This window comes from Mustelus asterias, chromosome 14 (assembly GCF_964213995.1).
Source record: "Mustelus asterias chromosome 14, sMusAst1.hap1.1, whole genome shotgun sequence".
NCBI lineage: Eukaryota > Metazoa > Chordata > Chondrichthyes > Carcharhiniformes > Triakidae > Mustelus > Mustelus asterias.
In genome coordinates, this window is record NC_135814.1 from 28,144,742 (window position 1) to 28,162,300 (window position 17,559).

Here is a 17,559-nt window from a genome sequence, read left to right on the forward strand (position 1 = left end):
TGAAATCAAAGTTAAGTGTGATAGGTCAGGAGTTGATTCCTGAAATAATATTTACAGAATATATCATGTTTCTGAAGGAAGAAATTGTCGGACGATTTTGCAAACTATTTAAATATTTCACCGGAAAACAGAACTTTTGGGGCAGACTTCATGTGATGTCCTCAGGTTGAGTTTGTGATGTGACTTGGCAAGTTTAATAGTTTTGGGAGGAAAAAATGTGACTTTGGATCTAGATCTCCAAAAGCTCTCAATCACTGGGACTTCCCTCATGTTTTTAGGTGTCCTGCAGATGAATTAACAGAGATTGATTGCAATAATTAGCCAACAATGTCATTATCTTTTGTATCATCTGGGGAGATGGTGGCATAGTGGTAATGTCACTGGATTAGTTAACCAGAGGCCCAGTTCAATGCTCTGGGGATATGGGTTCAAATCCCACCATATCAGCTCACATAAAGAGCTCGTTTCAGCAGCAGTGACCATGACAATTATCACTGGTTGTTGAATAACTCATCTGGTTCATGAATATCCTTTCGGAAAAGAAATCTTCAGTCCTTAGTTGGTTGGTTTATTTGTTGCTCCTGACCTATAACAATGCGGTTGCCTCTTACTTGCCCTTTGAAATGGCCCAGCATGCCACGTAGTTCAAGGGCAATTAGGGATGGGCAAAAAATGTTGGCCTTGCCAGTGATGCCCACATCCCATGAAAGAACAGAGAAAAAACCCATAATGGGAAAAGACAATCCAGATTATTTATGATCTTTTCTCACTTAGCAATTCCTATGTTCCTTTGGATTTTTGATTTTATTCATTCTTGAGACATATGTGTCGCTGGCTAGCAGGCATTTATTTCCCATTCCTAGTTGCCCTTGTTCAGAGGGCGGTTGGGAGTCAACCACATTGCTGTGGCTCTGGAGTCACATGTAGGCCAGACCAGGTAAGGATGGCAGATTTCCTTCCCTAATGGACATGAGAGAACCGGATGGGTTTTTCCGAAATTGACAATGGTTTCATGGTCATCAGTAGATTCTTAATTCTCGAGTTTTTTTTATTTAATTCAAATTCCACCATCTGGCGTGGCGGGATTCGAATCCATGTTCCCAGTACATTCGCTGAGTTTCTGGCATAATCATCTGGCGATAATTCCACGATGCATTTCGCCTCCCATTATTTGTTCACATTTCTGTTGCAATTTTGGAGGACAAATGGGAAACATTCTGTAGAAATTCAACTTTTCCTTCAAATATATTCTGAGGCTTTCCAATAAATGTCGACTGTAAGATATAATGTCTCTGGGAACTATAAAAGTCAAATTTTACATGATGTGAAATCAAATCGTTGAACTTCTAAGATTCCCATAATACCACTGTTTGATGTTGTGAAATACTGGCCCAGATGTTCTGGTCTGAAGAAGATTGGAATCTCTATGTGCCCTGGAAGATGCATTTCGAGATACCTCGGAAGTCCCAACGCAAGGACCCTGCAGAACTTGCGTTGGGAAGTTTCGACATCTGATGGGCAACTCCCTTGCATCTGGAGCATTCTAAAAAATGCCTCCAACTCTGACTTAAGAGTCAAAGACTTCAGAGGGCTCTGACTTACTTACCTGGCTAGTTTCCCAGAAAATATTAGACAGGGAAAAAACATGACCCTTCGAACTGCACTCACAAACACCGCTGACCCTTCAACTTCACCCCGATCCCTCAACTCCCCTGCAACCCTTGGATACCCACCTCCCCTCAGCACCCCGTGGCCCAACCTGACCCAAGCTTACCTCCCTACCAAACCTTCCAACTTGCTCACCCTGCAACTTACTGCCCTGCAACCCTACCCACTTGTCTCACTCACACTTATTCTCTAACAGCTAAAAATGATGTAAATGTCCCAAAGCATTTCACTGTGTTGAAGACTGACCAAAATACAGCAGCCAGCGCTGTTAAAGAGGCGATATGTCTTAGCTTCCCCCAGTGATTCTGCACTACAAAGAAGGGTTCCTGGGTATATTCCACGTTAATGAAGAGGCCTGGTTTGGAATTAAATCTGGGCTGAAATCCATCTTAGTAAACAAAAAGAAGCAGAGAGGCAATCTGATGGTAATTGTCACTCGGAGGAATTGTGTTCTGCCAAGCAAAGTGTTATTCTGTCTTACATGCACAGCACTGAGGGCAACATATCCAGTGGCACAAATATTTACTATCCTGTGATTACAGCCGGAATATATGAATTCTTAACTTGTTTATTTGATATTTCAGTCGCGATTAATTTAGGGAAGACATTAACCAATTGTAATATAAATTATTAGAAGCAGTTAACATTTCCATCAAAATAATGGAAAGATGGAATTTCAACAAGTGTATTAAGCTATTAACGACCACTGTCGCACAGTACAACTTCAGGGCTTTTGTCAAAACGGCAAATGTTAAGTGTAATGGAGAAGACTGCGGATGTGGGAACCCGAAATAAAGAAAAAGAAATGCTGAAAGTACTCAGCAAGTCAGGCACTCTCTGTGGAGAGAGAAGCAGAGTTAATGGATGAGATTTTCTGGTTCTGCTCACCGTGGGAGCCGTAACAGGCAGGAAAGAAAATTCAGTGGACACTTTTAAAGGTTCATTGACCTCGGGCGGGCATTTCCAGTTTTGGGGCGTGTGTGGCCGGAAAATCCCACCCAATATTTCAGGTCAATGGCCTTTCCGTCAGGACTGATGTTTAAGAGTAGCAGGTTAATATGTCACTTTTGCTTCATTCAAGAGTAAGTCGTTATATCATCTTCCTCTTCGACGACTCAGCTAGAATTTTAGCCTTCGTAATATGCGCCAACGTGTTTGCTCTTTTGGCAAACAATTCATTGGTGTTGAATTATTTAAAAGCATATTTACTTAAACTGCTCCAAAAGTTTCAAAATCATGACTTGTGGCAGAAAGAACTCCACATTTGAGGGGTTTGAAGGAACCACAATGATGCGATTATTTTTGGATTTTCAGCTCAGATTCACAACACGTATTTCATTTTTAAAAAAGCATTGCCCTCACATAATGCTTCTCTGAAATTGTGCACGATTTAATTCAACCTGCTATTATTTACTCACAGGCCTCTCAATGGATTACGCTGAAAACAAGCTATACTGGATTAATTCTGGAACTGGAATCATCAGTAAATGTAACCTGGAAGGTGGCAATTTAGAACTGATCAGCTCAATGGCACAATATTTAACCAAAGCAACAGCCCTGGCTATTATGGGTAAGTATTAAAGCATTTTGATATCGACATATTTGTTGGAATATGCAGCTGGGTAATTTGGGGGCAAAACGTCCTCCTGCTGAAATTTTAATAATCATTGACAGGAGGAACTTTACCCCGAGAGGCGATTGCCAAAAAGCAGCAACATTTCCTTATTTTGGACATGATGAGATACGAATGTTCTTGCTATAGTATTTAAGGTGAAGCAGATTCTTGTTTTTGGCACCATTGAAACAGTTCTCTTTGCTTCCAAGTCTAGAAGTTTACAACAGGCTACGTTGGAAGTTATCCTCCATGCAAACAAATAACCTCAATGATGTTTATTGGTCTTTATGGCCCATTCCAACAGAATTCCGAATAATTACAGTTTTCGTCCCAGCCACCAATACTGGCAATGAATTCCACAGCCTGACAAATATGTCCAGATAGGTTTCTCTAGCTCCCCATTCCGAATCTCTTGCATTTATTCCTGTATTTATGGTCCATATTCTCCACAGCGTCAAAAGCATCCCCCCCCCTTTCACTTTCCTAATCATGTTCCCTTATCCATTCATTTCCTTAGCATCTAAAAAAATATTGACCTCCCCATCTTGGAAGTACTTGCTGACTGAACATCCACTCGCCCTCTTTCTTTTGGTAAAACGATTAAACTAAAGCAAACTAACTAAGGGCTAAAGCAAGGAGGGACCGCCCGAAACAAAGAACAAAGCAGAAAGGAAACTTAAAACATCAAACCAAAATGTGATTAAAGGGGTCAATAATACACCTCAGTGCCTGCGGTGCCCAACGAGCATGGAAGGCCTCGACGGTGCCTGCAAAGACCACTTCTCCCCTCTCCAGGAACACCCGGCTGCGAATATAGCCGTGGTAGAGGGGCTGATAGGTTGTACAATCTCTTCAGTCACCCGCTGCCTGGACCTTTTGTTGCACATTTAGCTAGGCCCAGGAGCATGTTCTCAAGGAGATTCTCCTTCTTTTCCGCACCACCCCCCCCCCCCCCCCCCCCCCCCCCCCCCGCCCCAGCTCCGCACCAGGTGCCCATAGATCAGGAAGGTGGGACTGAAGTACAAACAAAACATTAGTATAAGATTTTTCAATTAATGAAGAGGAAGTGCAGCCTAAATCATGTAACGTAGACATGGTCCACAGACTCCACAAGATTGCAAAAAGGGCAGATATCCACTAGCCCTCTGTGATAAAGAATTCCAATAATTGACAGCTCTTCTGAGTGAAGAAATTATCTCATTTCTGTTCTAATTGGTTGCCCCCCTTTATCCTGAGCCTATGACCCCCTAGTTCAAGATTCTTCAGCCAGGTCAAACAGCCTCTAAATAGGTCTGTCAAGCTTTCTAAGAATTTTATATGTTCCAATGAGATTGCCTCTCATTCTGCTAAACTCTAGAGCGTACACCCTGCCATCTCAAAATGTCATCTCTCATTTTTTGTTCATTAATCTATCTGCAATTTGTACTAATGTATTATCGATGATGTGGAGGCGCCGGCGTTGGACTGGGGTAAACACAGTAAGAAGTCTAACAACACCAGGTTAAAGTCCAACTGGTTTATTTGGAAGCAAAAGCCACTAGCTTTTGGAACAGGCTGTTCCTTCATCAGGTGGGTGGGAGTTCTGATCACAAAAGGTACAGACTTGATTAGCTGTAGAGAGTCACATTCCAATCATTATTCATGTAAATTGAGTTTGTGTCTTTGTGCCCTGTTTGTGGTCAGAACTCCCACCCACCTGACGAAGGAACAGCCTGTTCCGAAAGCTAGTGGCTTTTGCGACCAAATAAACCTGTTGGACTTTAGCCTGGTGTTGTTAGACTTCTTACTAATGTATTATCTCCAACCCTGTGAGCCCAAATATTTCATTGCAACCTCTTGTGTGGCACCTTATCTGAAAATCCAAACATACCATGGGTAGCAGGCGAGATGTGGGGTGGGTGGTGATGACTCTCTGGCCTCCCCGCATTGTGTTTCTTGTGCCAGGAGGTGGCGCTCCATTCACCGGCACCATGATGGTCTGATCCTGCTGCTGTCAATAGGATTTCCCATTGACTGCACCTGACATCACCAGGAAACTCACAGTGGGGGTCTCTTTTTGGGTCTGATTGATTTTTTTCCACTGCTTGAACTTTTCAATAACCAGATTAAGTGTGTTTTTTTATTATTTGCAAAAGCCAATTTATACTGAGAGCGACTGAAACTACCTTAATTGTATAATTTGGTGAACTAAACTTTCGACATAACTTGCAGTCACTTTTTTGCACACATTACCAACTAGATGAAACGTAGCCCTTGACCTTCATTATGTTTGTAGAGATTCGAGGCGAGTGTGCAGCTGGAGAACTTAAATGGAAAATCATAACCTAAAATTCTGGAGAACGATGGAGTTCATACAATTCAATAAAAAAATAATGAAAAGCAGCGCAGCACTTGTGCTAATTCTAGACTGTCACCATTTTTGATTAGTGGGGCTGGACAAGCTACAGTGGTGTATTTTCAGCTCCTGAAACTCTGACCCCCATTTTCTGGACAATACATATTAGAGTCCAGTTTGATTTGATCATTATCACATCTGTATCTCTTCCATATCTGTTGCATTACTGAAAGTTCATTCCTTCCCAAGTGGCGACATCATTTTATTTGCAATAATTGTTATTCCATCAGTTTTAACAATGCCAGTCAATCAATTAACAATTTTCAGTCATCTGGCTCATTTTTGGATTTAGGTCGAATCAGCAAGTAGCTTATTTCTGACAAGGTCAGTTATGAGTAGCGAAGGGGAAAATAATGTAACAGAAGGGACTAAAGTAATTGAATTTTACTTTGTAGCTGTATTATTTTGGTTCATCATAGAAACCCTACAGTGCAGAGGGAGACCATTTGGCCCATCCAGTCTGCACCAACTCTCTGAGAGAGGGATGAATTTTCCCGTTCCGTCACCACAGGAATTGGAGCAGGCAAGGGGTGAACCATGGAAAGGTCCGTTGACCTTGGGCAGGATTTTCCGTTTTGGGGGCGAGCGCGGCCGGAAAATCCTGCCCAGAGTCCTGCCCAGGCGCTCTCCCTTGCCCTATCCTCATAACCCCACATATTTACCCCACTAATCCCCCTAACATACACATCTTTGGACACTAATTGAGCATGGCCAATCCACCCAACCTGCAGTTCTTAGGACTGTGGGAGGAAACCAGAGCAGCCAAAGGAAACTCACGCAGATTTGGAGAGAATGTGCAAACATCACACAGACAGTAGCCCAAAGCTGGAATTGTACCTGGGTCCCTGGCGCTGTGAGGCAGCAGTGCTAATGACTGTGCCACGGTGCTGCCCTTGTCAAGAGAGGTTTCCAATAGCTATGTTCTAAGTTGTGTTTTCCACATCATACATTGAAATGCAGTCCATTTGCACCAAGTGAAAAAGCGTGACAACGTTTTGTTCATGTTCCCTGAGGAGATCAAACTTGTGCATTGATGCTTGTGGTCAGTTATATTTGGAATACTCAATTGAACATTCCTTCTTGCTTATTCAAAGCAGATTGGTTTTTCCTTGCTAGAATACAACCTTTTTGCTCCTTAATACCTGATTACAGCCATACTTTCAGCTAGCTAACTCCTTCAGCGTAACAGAATGCATTCAAACCTGCATGGACTGATCAGCACATTTGAATGCTGTCCACACAACATGACCACAAAAAATGTTTAACATGCCAAGAGCAACAGCAGTAACTCACCAGAGTGCTGATCCATATTAGGATCCTATTTCTAAAATAAATTGCATTTTGTTGGAGAAAAGATGCCATTAATCCTTTGAATGTTGAACAATGATTTCATCACAGAAATAACGAGGTTATTGGAAAATTCTTACTTATTTCAAAAATATTGTGATGGCATCATGATTGGAAAACAGGTGATTAGTAGTATTTCTGCTATGAATTGTAGTTTTGAAAAAAACGACAGTTTGTAACTGAGCAAAGTGAAGTAAGGTTCCAGAAAAATACATGAATAATTCCAAGTAATTAGAATTGAATTTTGAAATCTTCTGTAATTCTATTCTTTTCCCTAATTCTATTTTGTGTTGCCAGCACTGAGAAGGTACCAAATGTGATTTTGACAAATAAAGAATGGGTATACAAGAGGGGAGATCATACCTTTGCGCCCACCGGCCAATGGGCAGGGCAAGAGTGGAGAAATCAGATTCGTGGTCTTACTGGTACCACTGATAGGGCAGAGGAGAGCACCTGGGTAGGATGCTTGGCAGGATTTTCCGGCCAAGTTCGTCCCCATAGTCCGCCCGATTTCTCGCCTCATGCACTCTCACTGATACCACATATCGGCGCAATTAGCCTCGCACCCATTTCTGGTGCAAGGCTGGATAATTTATTTAAATCGTCTTCAAATCTGTTATGTAGAACCGGAGGCGATTGAGCCCCCCCCCCCCCCCCCCCCCCCCGGGGATGTTGGGGGCAAGGAGGGGTGCCGCTTGGGCAGTGCAAGCCTGGCAGTGCCAGTCTGGCATTCTGGCACTGCCCACCTGCCACCATGGCACTGCCCACTGGGCACATTGGCACTGCCCACCGGGTACCAAGGTGTGCCAAGGGGTGGGGCCATACGGGGGTGGGGATGGGGCCTACTGGGGGAGGCAGGTCCAGACTGAGGACAGACAGTCAGTGGGAGGGGTTTCCAATGCACTCTGCATGAGGGATCGGTGGGGGAGGGAGGGGGATGATCAGGGCTGGCGATCGTGGGGGCGAGGGCGATCAGGCCAAAGATCATGCTGGGGGTTTGGGCTGGAGGTCGCAGTGGTGGAGGGGGGCATTGGTCCGGGCAGGGGGAGCAGGTTCATGATTGGCCGCGGCCCCCGCGCATTAGCCTCAAGCAGGTGGCCAATGGGCAGGGCGAGCTTGTAGGATCGCGCGAGAGCGAAGAAATCAGATTCGCGCCGGACTTCTAGTCTCTCACGATCGTACCGACACCAGAAATTGACCCAATCAGCCTCGCGCATATTTCTGGCGCAAGGCTGAATAATTTATTTAAATCATATTCAAATCTGTTTTTGAGGCTGGTTGACAGACCTCTGCTGCTCGAGTCCTGCCCATGCACAATGCTTTCAGCCAGCATTCGGGTGATTTAAGCTCCGCCACCTCTCGCTCTACAGGCAAGAAACTGTTTTTGAAGGTTTTTTTTGTCTAAGTGCATAATGTGGCAGATTTGAACTCACCCAAAAAACGGATCAGAAACTCTCCCATTTTCAAGCCCATCCCAGACTGAGATTTTTTTGGTAAGACCGCCCCAATGTGTTTAATTAAGAAATGTAAATGCCATCTGAGCATCGATTCACATCTGAATGCAAAGACTAATTGTTATAGTGCAGGCATTTTGTTAGCATTAACAATGAGTACTTGTTCCCCAAGCTCATGAAATTACTGTGCACATAAACCAGCAATTAATGCATTAAAATGCCATCCCAACATTAAAATACTCGGTCATGTTAAGCAGTAATTAACAGGAATTATGAGGGGCGTGATCTTACCTGTCGTTCATGGCACACTCTTGCTGCAACAAGGTTAGAGAATTTGGCAAATCTCCAAATCTCCGTTCATTGCAGCGCGATGGGAAAATCCCACTGGTGTGAACGGTGATAAGATTCCGGCTGAAGACACTGATCCAGTTCCAATATAATCAGATACTGGTTGCATTCCCCCCAAAGTGAAGCAAACACCAGAAGCCAGTAGAGTTTGATGGGGGGGGGGGGGGGGGGGGGGGCACGGGGGGGGGGGGGGGGGCACGGGAGGGGGGGGGCACGGGAAGGGCGTGTGGCACGGGAGGGGGGGGCACGGGGGGGGAGGGGGGGCGGGGGGGGCACGGGGGGAAGGGGGCATGGGGGAGGGGGTGTGGGGGGGGAGGGGGTAGGGGTTTAGCAAACCAGCAGATAGCTCACAGAAAATGTCAGAGGGGGTCATTTTGACTGGGCAAATGTGAACACAGGTGATATCAAATCGGTTGTCCATTATGGAACTCTCCCTACTTTCATCTCCTTCAATGGAACACTTTACACTGTCGTCCAAAGTCAGAATTGCCCCCACAAAGTCAACTTCTCGTCAACATCTTTGCTAAACGTTTTGAAGGAGCAGAAAGCTTCAGCCTTGAAAAATTTGAAGGAATGGTTGGGGTGGGTGGGGTCAGGGAAAGTGTGGCGGTGAGGAGGACGTTCCGGACATGTTGACATTGTTGCATGAGTGCTGCCAACATATTACTACTTGGCCTTAGCAGGGAACTAATTTGACAAAACACTGTGTCTCAACTATACTTTGAGCTATGTCAGCTAAAAAGTAGTTAAATTCCCTGTCAAGGAACAACACTGAGAAAATGTTTTTAGTAGAAGTGGAAATTGCTACCGCATTCAATTTCTGTATCACTGGTACATGCGAGAAACCAGCAGAGGAAGCCTTGCAGACAGCACACAGTTCTCTGCTACTAAAATGAAAGAACAGATGCTTTCTTTTGCCAGTAGCACACAACAAGTTTAGCACCAGAAGCAAAGATAAACCTAGTTTCTTGCATTATTATGAATATCTGATTTGACTGATTACATTGATATTAATGTGTTTGTAGATACCAGTGCATTCACTTTTGTCAACAGAAATGACTGCTGTTTGCTTAACATTCAAGATGGTACGTCACCACCAGCAAAATATATACTTGTTAGTGTTTGTTTGAGGGATGCACTTACAGTGGAAGAACCAAAATCTCTTTGCCACTTGAGTGGGAAGACAGAAAGCCAAATTTGCTCCTTGGAGGTATGACTTATCTCCAAATGTAGCTACTTAGCCAATCCCTGTGGGGGCATATTGTGATGGACAATTATCATTGACTTATTTTACTGTGCAGATTTAATCAAATCACTTTCGACAGTAATTTGGAAAAACATTACAGCTAAAATCACCGGGTTGTTCACCATGGTTTCTAAGTGATTATATTAAAGGCTGTTACAAAATAATTGTCTGCCTCAGTTTTGCTGCTAAGCAGTGATTACTGTAGTCTTTAAGGTGTATGACATTTGTTTTTTGAATCGCTGAAAGTCACATGCCTATTCTTGAGCATAGATGCTGTTTGAGGATAATGGCCCATAACATCCAAGCTCCAGGATATAACCAGTGGTCAGTGAGTGGGGGAATTGGGAAGTTCCCATGTTCGCATTTCTTATACAGTTGTCTTCTCCCTGGCTTCTCAAAGTGGTTGGACTTATGAACCTACCTGCTTTATGGCAACTATTGCTGCAAGCAATGGTCTATGTTAAATCCCATTGTACTGAGGCTTCTTCTTAACAACTACTCTACAGTTAGGCATCAGGGAACACTGCTCTTTATTCGGTCTATTCGTTCCACACTCCAAACACTCATTGCCCACTCTGGGCGGATCCCAAAAGCTCACCCCACACCCAAAGTGACATGATCTGTCCCCTTAAAGGGACTATGGTCCAACATACATAACAGCGCCCATACCTCTGTCTCTGCTACCTTCCTCACCCATGCCCGAGTCCGCAGGTTTGGGCAAGAAATGTGCAGCTGTTTTTCACAGCTAGTAACTAAGAGCAGATTGGCAATCTGACTGTGATTGCCACTCCACAGAAGTTTTGCCCAATATTGCATTGCTGAGAACTCTCTTAATCCTCCTGACATCCATCATTCTTGCATATCTAAGCATATAAAGTTTAAAGTTTATTTATTCGTCACAAGTCGGTTTACATTAACACTGCAATGAAGTTACTGTGAAAATCCCCTAGTCGCCACACTCCGGCGTCTGTTCAGGTGCACTGAGAGGGAATTTAGGATCTAACCAACAAAACTTTCTTAGAGTAGAATCATAGAATCCCTACAGTGCAGAAGGAGGTCATTCAGCCCACATGTCTGCACTGACTACAATCCCATCCAGGCCCTATACCTCCCCTTAACTCCACATGTTTACCCTGCTAGTCCTCCTGACGCTATGGGGCAATTTATCATGTCTAATCAACCTAACCTGCACATCTTTGGACTGTGGGAGGAAACCAGAGCACCCGGAGGAAACCCACACAGATACGAGAAGAACATGCAAACTCCACACGCACAGTCACCCAAGCCGGAAATTGAACCCGAATCCCTGGCACTGTGAGGCAGCAGTGTTAACCACTGTGCCATCTTTATCAGAATGTAAATGCCTTGATTATATTTAGGGGAATATCCCTGAGAGATACTGCTGAATTCCTGAAATCTCACCATTTAGTTTGTCACTGATTCGGTATGCTATTCAGTGTCAACCGACAGGAACAGAAACCATTGCTACACAACAGTGTCTGACAGGGTGATAGAATCCACAAATCATCCAGACCTATGTAACATTCACGCCACACAAGTGCCAGGCAATGACCATTTCTAATCTAACCATTGCCCCTTGACATTCAATGACATTACCATCATTGGATCCCCCACTACCACCATCCTGGAGGTTACTGGTGACCAGAAACTGAACTGTACTAGCCATATAAATACTGTGGCCACCAGAGCAGGTCAGAGGAATCCCGCAGTGAGTAACTCACCTCCTGATTCTCCAAAGACTCTCCACCATCTACAAGGCACAAGTCAGGAGTGCAATGGAATACTCTTCACTTGTCTGGATGATTGCAGCTCCAGCAGTGCTCAAGAAGCTCAACACCAACTAGGACAAAGCAGCCTACTTGACTGCTACCGCTTCCACAAATATTCAATCTCTCTACCATCGACAAATAGTGGCAGCCATGTGTACCATCTACAAGATGCACTGCCAAATTTCCTGAGGCAGCACATTCCAAACCCATGATCACTGCCATCTTGAAGGACAAGAGCAGCAGATACCTGGGAACATCACCACCTGGAGGTTCCCCTCCAAGTCACTCACCATCCTGACATGGAAATATATCACCGCTCATTCACTGTCACTTGGTCAAAATCCTGGAATTCCCTCCCAAACAACACTGTGGGTGTCCCTACACCACATCGTCTACAATGGTTCAAGAAGGCAGATGAGGGATGGGCATTATATGCTGGTCTAGCCAGTGAAGTGACGCCCACATCCCATGAATTAATATTAAAAATGTCCATCATTTTGTGCAGAAAGGATCCTCCTTTTCATCTGTGATCTGAGGTTACAAATTCATCGCTGGCACAACTGGTGTGAGCCCACAAACGAAGGCTGCAAACTCCATTGACAGTTACCAGGTTTCACAGTGGGGGCCAGGTTCCTTCACACCCCATCACTGCTCCAGGAATCAGAGTCATTTCCACTCTCAGCTCCCTTCATAACGCACCAGAGATACTTTTAAATGCATGAGGTTCAAAGCAATAATCCAATTTTAATTGAAAAAAAAACAATAAATCGCCTAGAATAGTAATTCCCTTCTTTAAACTCCTGGTGTAAGTAGATTATTCATCTAAAACTGTGATCACAGAGCGAGAGGATAAACACAAAATTAAGTAGCTGAAGTGAAACCGGAGATTAGCAGCAGTAAATAATATAGATTACAAATGAAGTGCCAAAAAACTCTCATGATGTGGAGTTGCCGGCGTTGGATGGGGTGGGCACAGTAAGTAGTCTCACAACACCAGGTTAAAGTCCAACAGGTTTATTTGGTAGCACGAGCTTTCGGAGCACCACTCCTTCATCAGGTGAGTGCAGGATTTGGTTCGCAAACAGGGCATATATAGACACAAACTCAATTTCAAGATAATGGTTGGAATGCAAGTCTTAACATGTAATCAAGTCTTTACAGGTGCAGACAATGTGAGTGGAGAAAGGGTTAAGCACAGGTTAAAGAGGTGTGAATTGTCTCCAGCCAGGATAGTTAGTGAGATTTTGCAAGCCCAGGCAAGTCATGGGGGTTACAGATAGTGTGACATGAACCCAAGATCCCGGTTGAGGCTGTCCTCATGTGTGCAGGACTTGGCTATTAGTTTCTGCTCGGCGATTCTGCGTTGTCGTGTGTCGTGAAGGCCGCCTTGGAGAACGCGTACCCGAAGATTGGAGGCTGAATGCCCGTGACCGCTGAAGTGTTCCCCGACAGGAAGGGACCACTCCTGCCTGGTGATTGTCAAGCGGTGCCCATTCATCCGTTATCATGGCATCTGCATGGTCTCGCCAATGTACCATGCCTCGGGACATCCTTTCCTGCAGCGTATCAGGTAGACAATGTTGGCCGAGTCACAAGAGTATGTATCGTGTACCTGGTGGATGGTGTTCTCACGTGAGATGATGGCATCCATTGTCGATGATCCGGCACATCTTGCAGAGGTTGCTGTGGCAGGGTTGTGTGGTGTCGTGTCGTGGTCACTGTTCTCCTGAAGGCTGAGTAGTTTGCTGCGTACAATGGTCTGTTTGAGGTTGCGCGGTTGTTTGAAGGCAAGTAGTGCGGGTGTGGGGATGGCCTTGGCGAAATGTTCTTCGTCTTCGATGACGCGTTGAAGGTTCCGGAGAAGATGTTGTAGCTTCTCCGCTTCGGGGAAATACTGGACGACGAAGGCTACTCTATCCGCCGTGTCCCGTGTTTGTCTTCTGAGGAGGGTCTGTGCGATTTTTCACTGTGGCGCGTCAGAACTGCCGATCGATGAGTTGAGCGCCATACCCTGCTCTTACGAGGGCATCTTTCAGCATCTGTAGGTGTCTGTTGCAACTAGACCCCAACACAAGGTCTACAGTCAGAGAATCAGCTCCTTTGACATGTGAGCACCTGTGCCTCACAAGACACAACTTTGCATAGCAGGCACAAGTGATGGACCACAAGGGCATCCAACAGAGGATTTGAAACCTATTTCTCTAAATGTCAGCAGTTGAGTAGAGAAGATGGCATCACCTTGTGGGGAGCCCAGGTGGTTGGCCCAGGCATCCAGGCCAGCGACATATACTTCAAGAATTGCATAACGGCCACCCAGGGATTTCTAAGATGAACATGCTTGCAAGGAGCTATGTCTGGTGACCTGGCATAGACAGTGATTTTGAAAACTTAGTAAAGTGGTGCAAAACTTGCCATGAAGAGCAGAAGGCCCCACCAGCAGCTTTGTTGCACCTTGGGAATGGCTGGGAAAGACCCTGGATGCGAGTACATGCAGACTTTACAGGGCCATTTATGGGCTCCATGTTTTTAATTTTCATCGACGCCCATTCAAAATGGACTACGCCCTCTTACGATACCATAGAGAAACCCTGTCAATCTTTTAGTGCATATGGTATCCCCAAGGTCCTCATGACAGACAACGGGACCCCATTTACCAGCGGAGAGTTTCAGACCTTCATGAGTTTGAATGGAGTAAGTCACAGCCACACGGCATCCTACCACCATTCCTCAAACAGCCTGGCGGGTGGTCCAGACATTCAAAAGTGGCATAAAGAAACAAACCACAGGTTTCACTGATCGAAAAATCACACACCATTGACCAAGAGCTAATGGAAAAAATCCAGAGATTTATGCGTACTTTGATAAAAATGATGTGCGCAGCTACAATTGAGAGCAAGTCATGGAAGCAAGTGATGTATCATTTTCTCCTCAATTATAGAGTGACTCCTGGCTCGATTACTGGAAAGACTCCATTTACATGCATCTTTGCACATCCCGTGTGTAATGACTGAGGAAGCCTGACTGGAAAGGAATATAGTTTATTACAGAATGCAAAGTAAAACCACTACCGTGGTGTATACACACTAGTCCCAGTCCAGGGCCCGCCTTATAAAAAAACTCAGGTAATGTGTTTCAGCTAGACAGGCCACTTATCGAAGGTTCTTCAGAAACAAAACTTGCACGTTTCCTTTTTAACAATTGGACTGTGTGACAGGAATAGCCCCGGTGGAGCCAATGCCTTCCGTCGAGGCTTAGCCTGACATTCTCAAGTTTGGCCAGCAACGTCAAGTTAAAATAAAAAGCCAAGAAAGGGGCCATGATAGTCTGAGACCAGATAGAGACTTCAAACTAAGATATACGATCCACATGAGGAACTCGAACCGTGCCTTTCCATGGATTCCGGAAGTTATTCTTGAGAAAACAGGACCAATATCTTATAAGGTAAAAACCAGGGAGAAGGCCTTAAAGAAGCATATAGATCACATCCATCACAGGGAACCCTCCATAGAGGCAACTGTTTCTATGGATGTGCCACCATCAGCGCCCTTCACCCCAGCCTGTGCATGGGAATCTCTGCCCTCTAAAAGCTCAAGAGCCAGACATCTGGATGACAAAGATTCTCGCTGGGACATTGAGACAGAAACGGCAGACACCCAGTCAGATGTCACAACTGAGGACAAGTGCCGTATAGTGGCTCTTCAATACTCTTCACAGAAGAGATATTCACCTATCTGTTACACATCCCCCAACCAGACCCCATTAGCAATGGAAATGAGACCCCGGGCAAAGAGACGGAGAAGGCCCCATCATCATGGGAGAGATGGGGGAACCCTCAAACACTGGCGGGGAAGAGGTATGATAACTCTCACAAGGCTCATGAGGAATCACTGATGATCTCCCTGTGGGGCTTGTTGAGTATGAGTTCCCCTGGTAACAGGAAGTGGCCTGTCCAGCTGGAACACATTACCTGAGTTTTTTATAAGGCAGGCCCTGGACTGGGCCTGCTGAACTGTAGTCCCAGAAGGGACGAGTGTGTATAAACCACAGTAGTGGTTTTACTTTGCATTCTGTAATAAACTATATTCCTTTCCAGTCAGGCTTCCTCAGTCATTACACATGGGATGTGCAAAGATGCATGTAAATGGAGTCTTTCCAGTAATCAAGCCAGGAGTCACTCTATAATTGAGGAGAAAATGATACATCACTTGCTTCCATGACTTGCTCTCAATTGTAGCTGTGCACATCATTTTTATCAAAGTACGCATGAATCTCTGGATTTTTTCCATTAGCTCTTGGTCAATGGTGTGTGATTTTTCGATAAGTGAAACCTAGATAGTTCTCGGTGAGGGTTATATTCCACAAGATGTTGTAGGCATGTCTCCAGTTCACTTTCAGTGTGACTGTAGATGAAAATGTCATCAATGATGCTCGGCATGCCTTTAAGTCCCTGAAGTGCAGACTGAATCGTGTGCTGAAATATCTTAGCTGCTGATCTGACTCCAAGGTTGAATCTCTTGTAAAAGTCAGATGTGAGTCGGAAATACTACAAGGTACTTTGATTCTTCCGCAAGTTCAATTTGATGGTATCCTGCTTTGAGGTTGAATTTAGTGAAGCACCCTGCGCTCTTTCAATGATGGCTTTGCTCATTGGTGTCAGGTTTCTTGTTGTATGCCTGGATTTTGCGACCACATATCAACGCAGATTCTAGGTATGGACAATGCCATTTTCATCACCATAGTGATGAAATCTGTCAGAAAAGAATTCTGGTTGGATCTGAGCAGCTTGTTTGGCTTTAACACATCCTGATTGTAGCTCTAAGCTTGCAGCTTGAAATGCTACCTGTAATTTAAGATGCTGTGGAGAGTAGGAAAACCCTACAAAATGATCCATACCTTCTTATTTGCATCATCCTCGTGGCCAAGGTGACTTGAAACAACCAAAGACTGCTCAGAATTCAAAGTGCATGAGCCAACATGGTACCTTTATTAAAATGGTTTCCCTCTGCTCTTTGCTTCTGTGTGCAGACTCCCTTGCCTGGTAGTCTTCTGTTGGTAGCTTCAATGAACAAGAAGGCTGGAATTTTCCAGCCATTCATGCCAGCGGGATTCTGCAGTCCCGCTGCAGTGAAGGGAGATTTACCTGAACGCCAAATTGTCCTTCTTCGCTTGCAGCGGTGGTGGGGACATGAGCTGTGGGGAAGATTCCAGCCTGTGAATGTTGTAATTTCAAAACACTACAACACTACAAGCACCCAATGCACAATTAATTTGACATACTCGGGACTTCAAGTGCTGAGGGCCTAAACTGTGGAATCCCTGCCTAAACCTTTTTCCCTCGCTCCCTTTCTCTCCACCCAACAGCACCATACCTTGGGCCAAACCTTTGGTCACCTATCCTAATATCTCCGCATCAAGCTTTATTTGATAATATTCCTATGAGCTCCCATGGAATGTTAAAGATGTTATGTAAATGCAAGTTGTGGCTTATTGAATGCAAAGTGTTTATAGCAAATTTTATGACATCCTTTCATTTTTTAATTTTGTTTTATATTTATATATACAATAATTTATCTCCCCATGCTAACACAGTGTCACAATTACTAATCATATATATTCCTCTTCTTTACATGAACCTCTCTAAAAATGAATGAACCAAGACAGGGAATTTATTGCAATGAGTTAGTCCATTTACTTTG

At 44.5% G+C, this 17,559-nt stretch overlaps 1 protein-coding gene across 1 annotated transcript in view; it reads left to right on the top strand.

Moving 5' to 3' along the window:
* LOC144504127 (low-density lipoprotein receptor-related protein 1-like) overlaps positions 1–17,559 on the top strand; it is a 1,391,705-nt gene that overhangs the window by 889,416 nt on the left and 484,730 nt on the right. Inside the window, exon 34 of the mRNA XM_078229303.1 lies at positions 3,089–3,238. Within this exon, the coding sequence (XP_078085429.1) occupies positions 3,089–3,238 (150 nt within the window). The remainder of the gene's footprint in view (positions 1–3,088; positions 3,239–17,559) is intronic.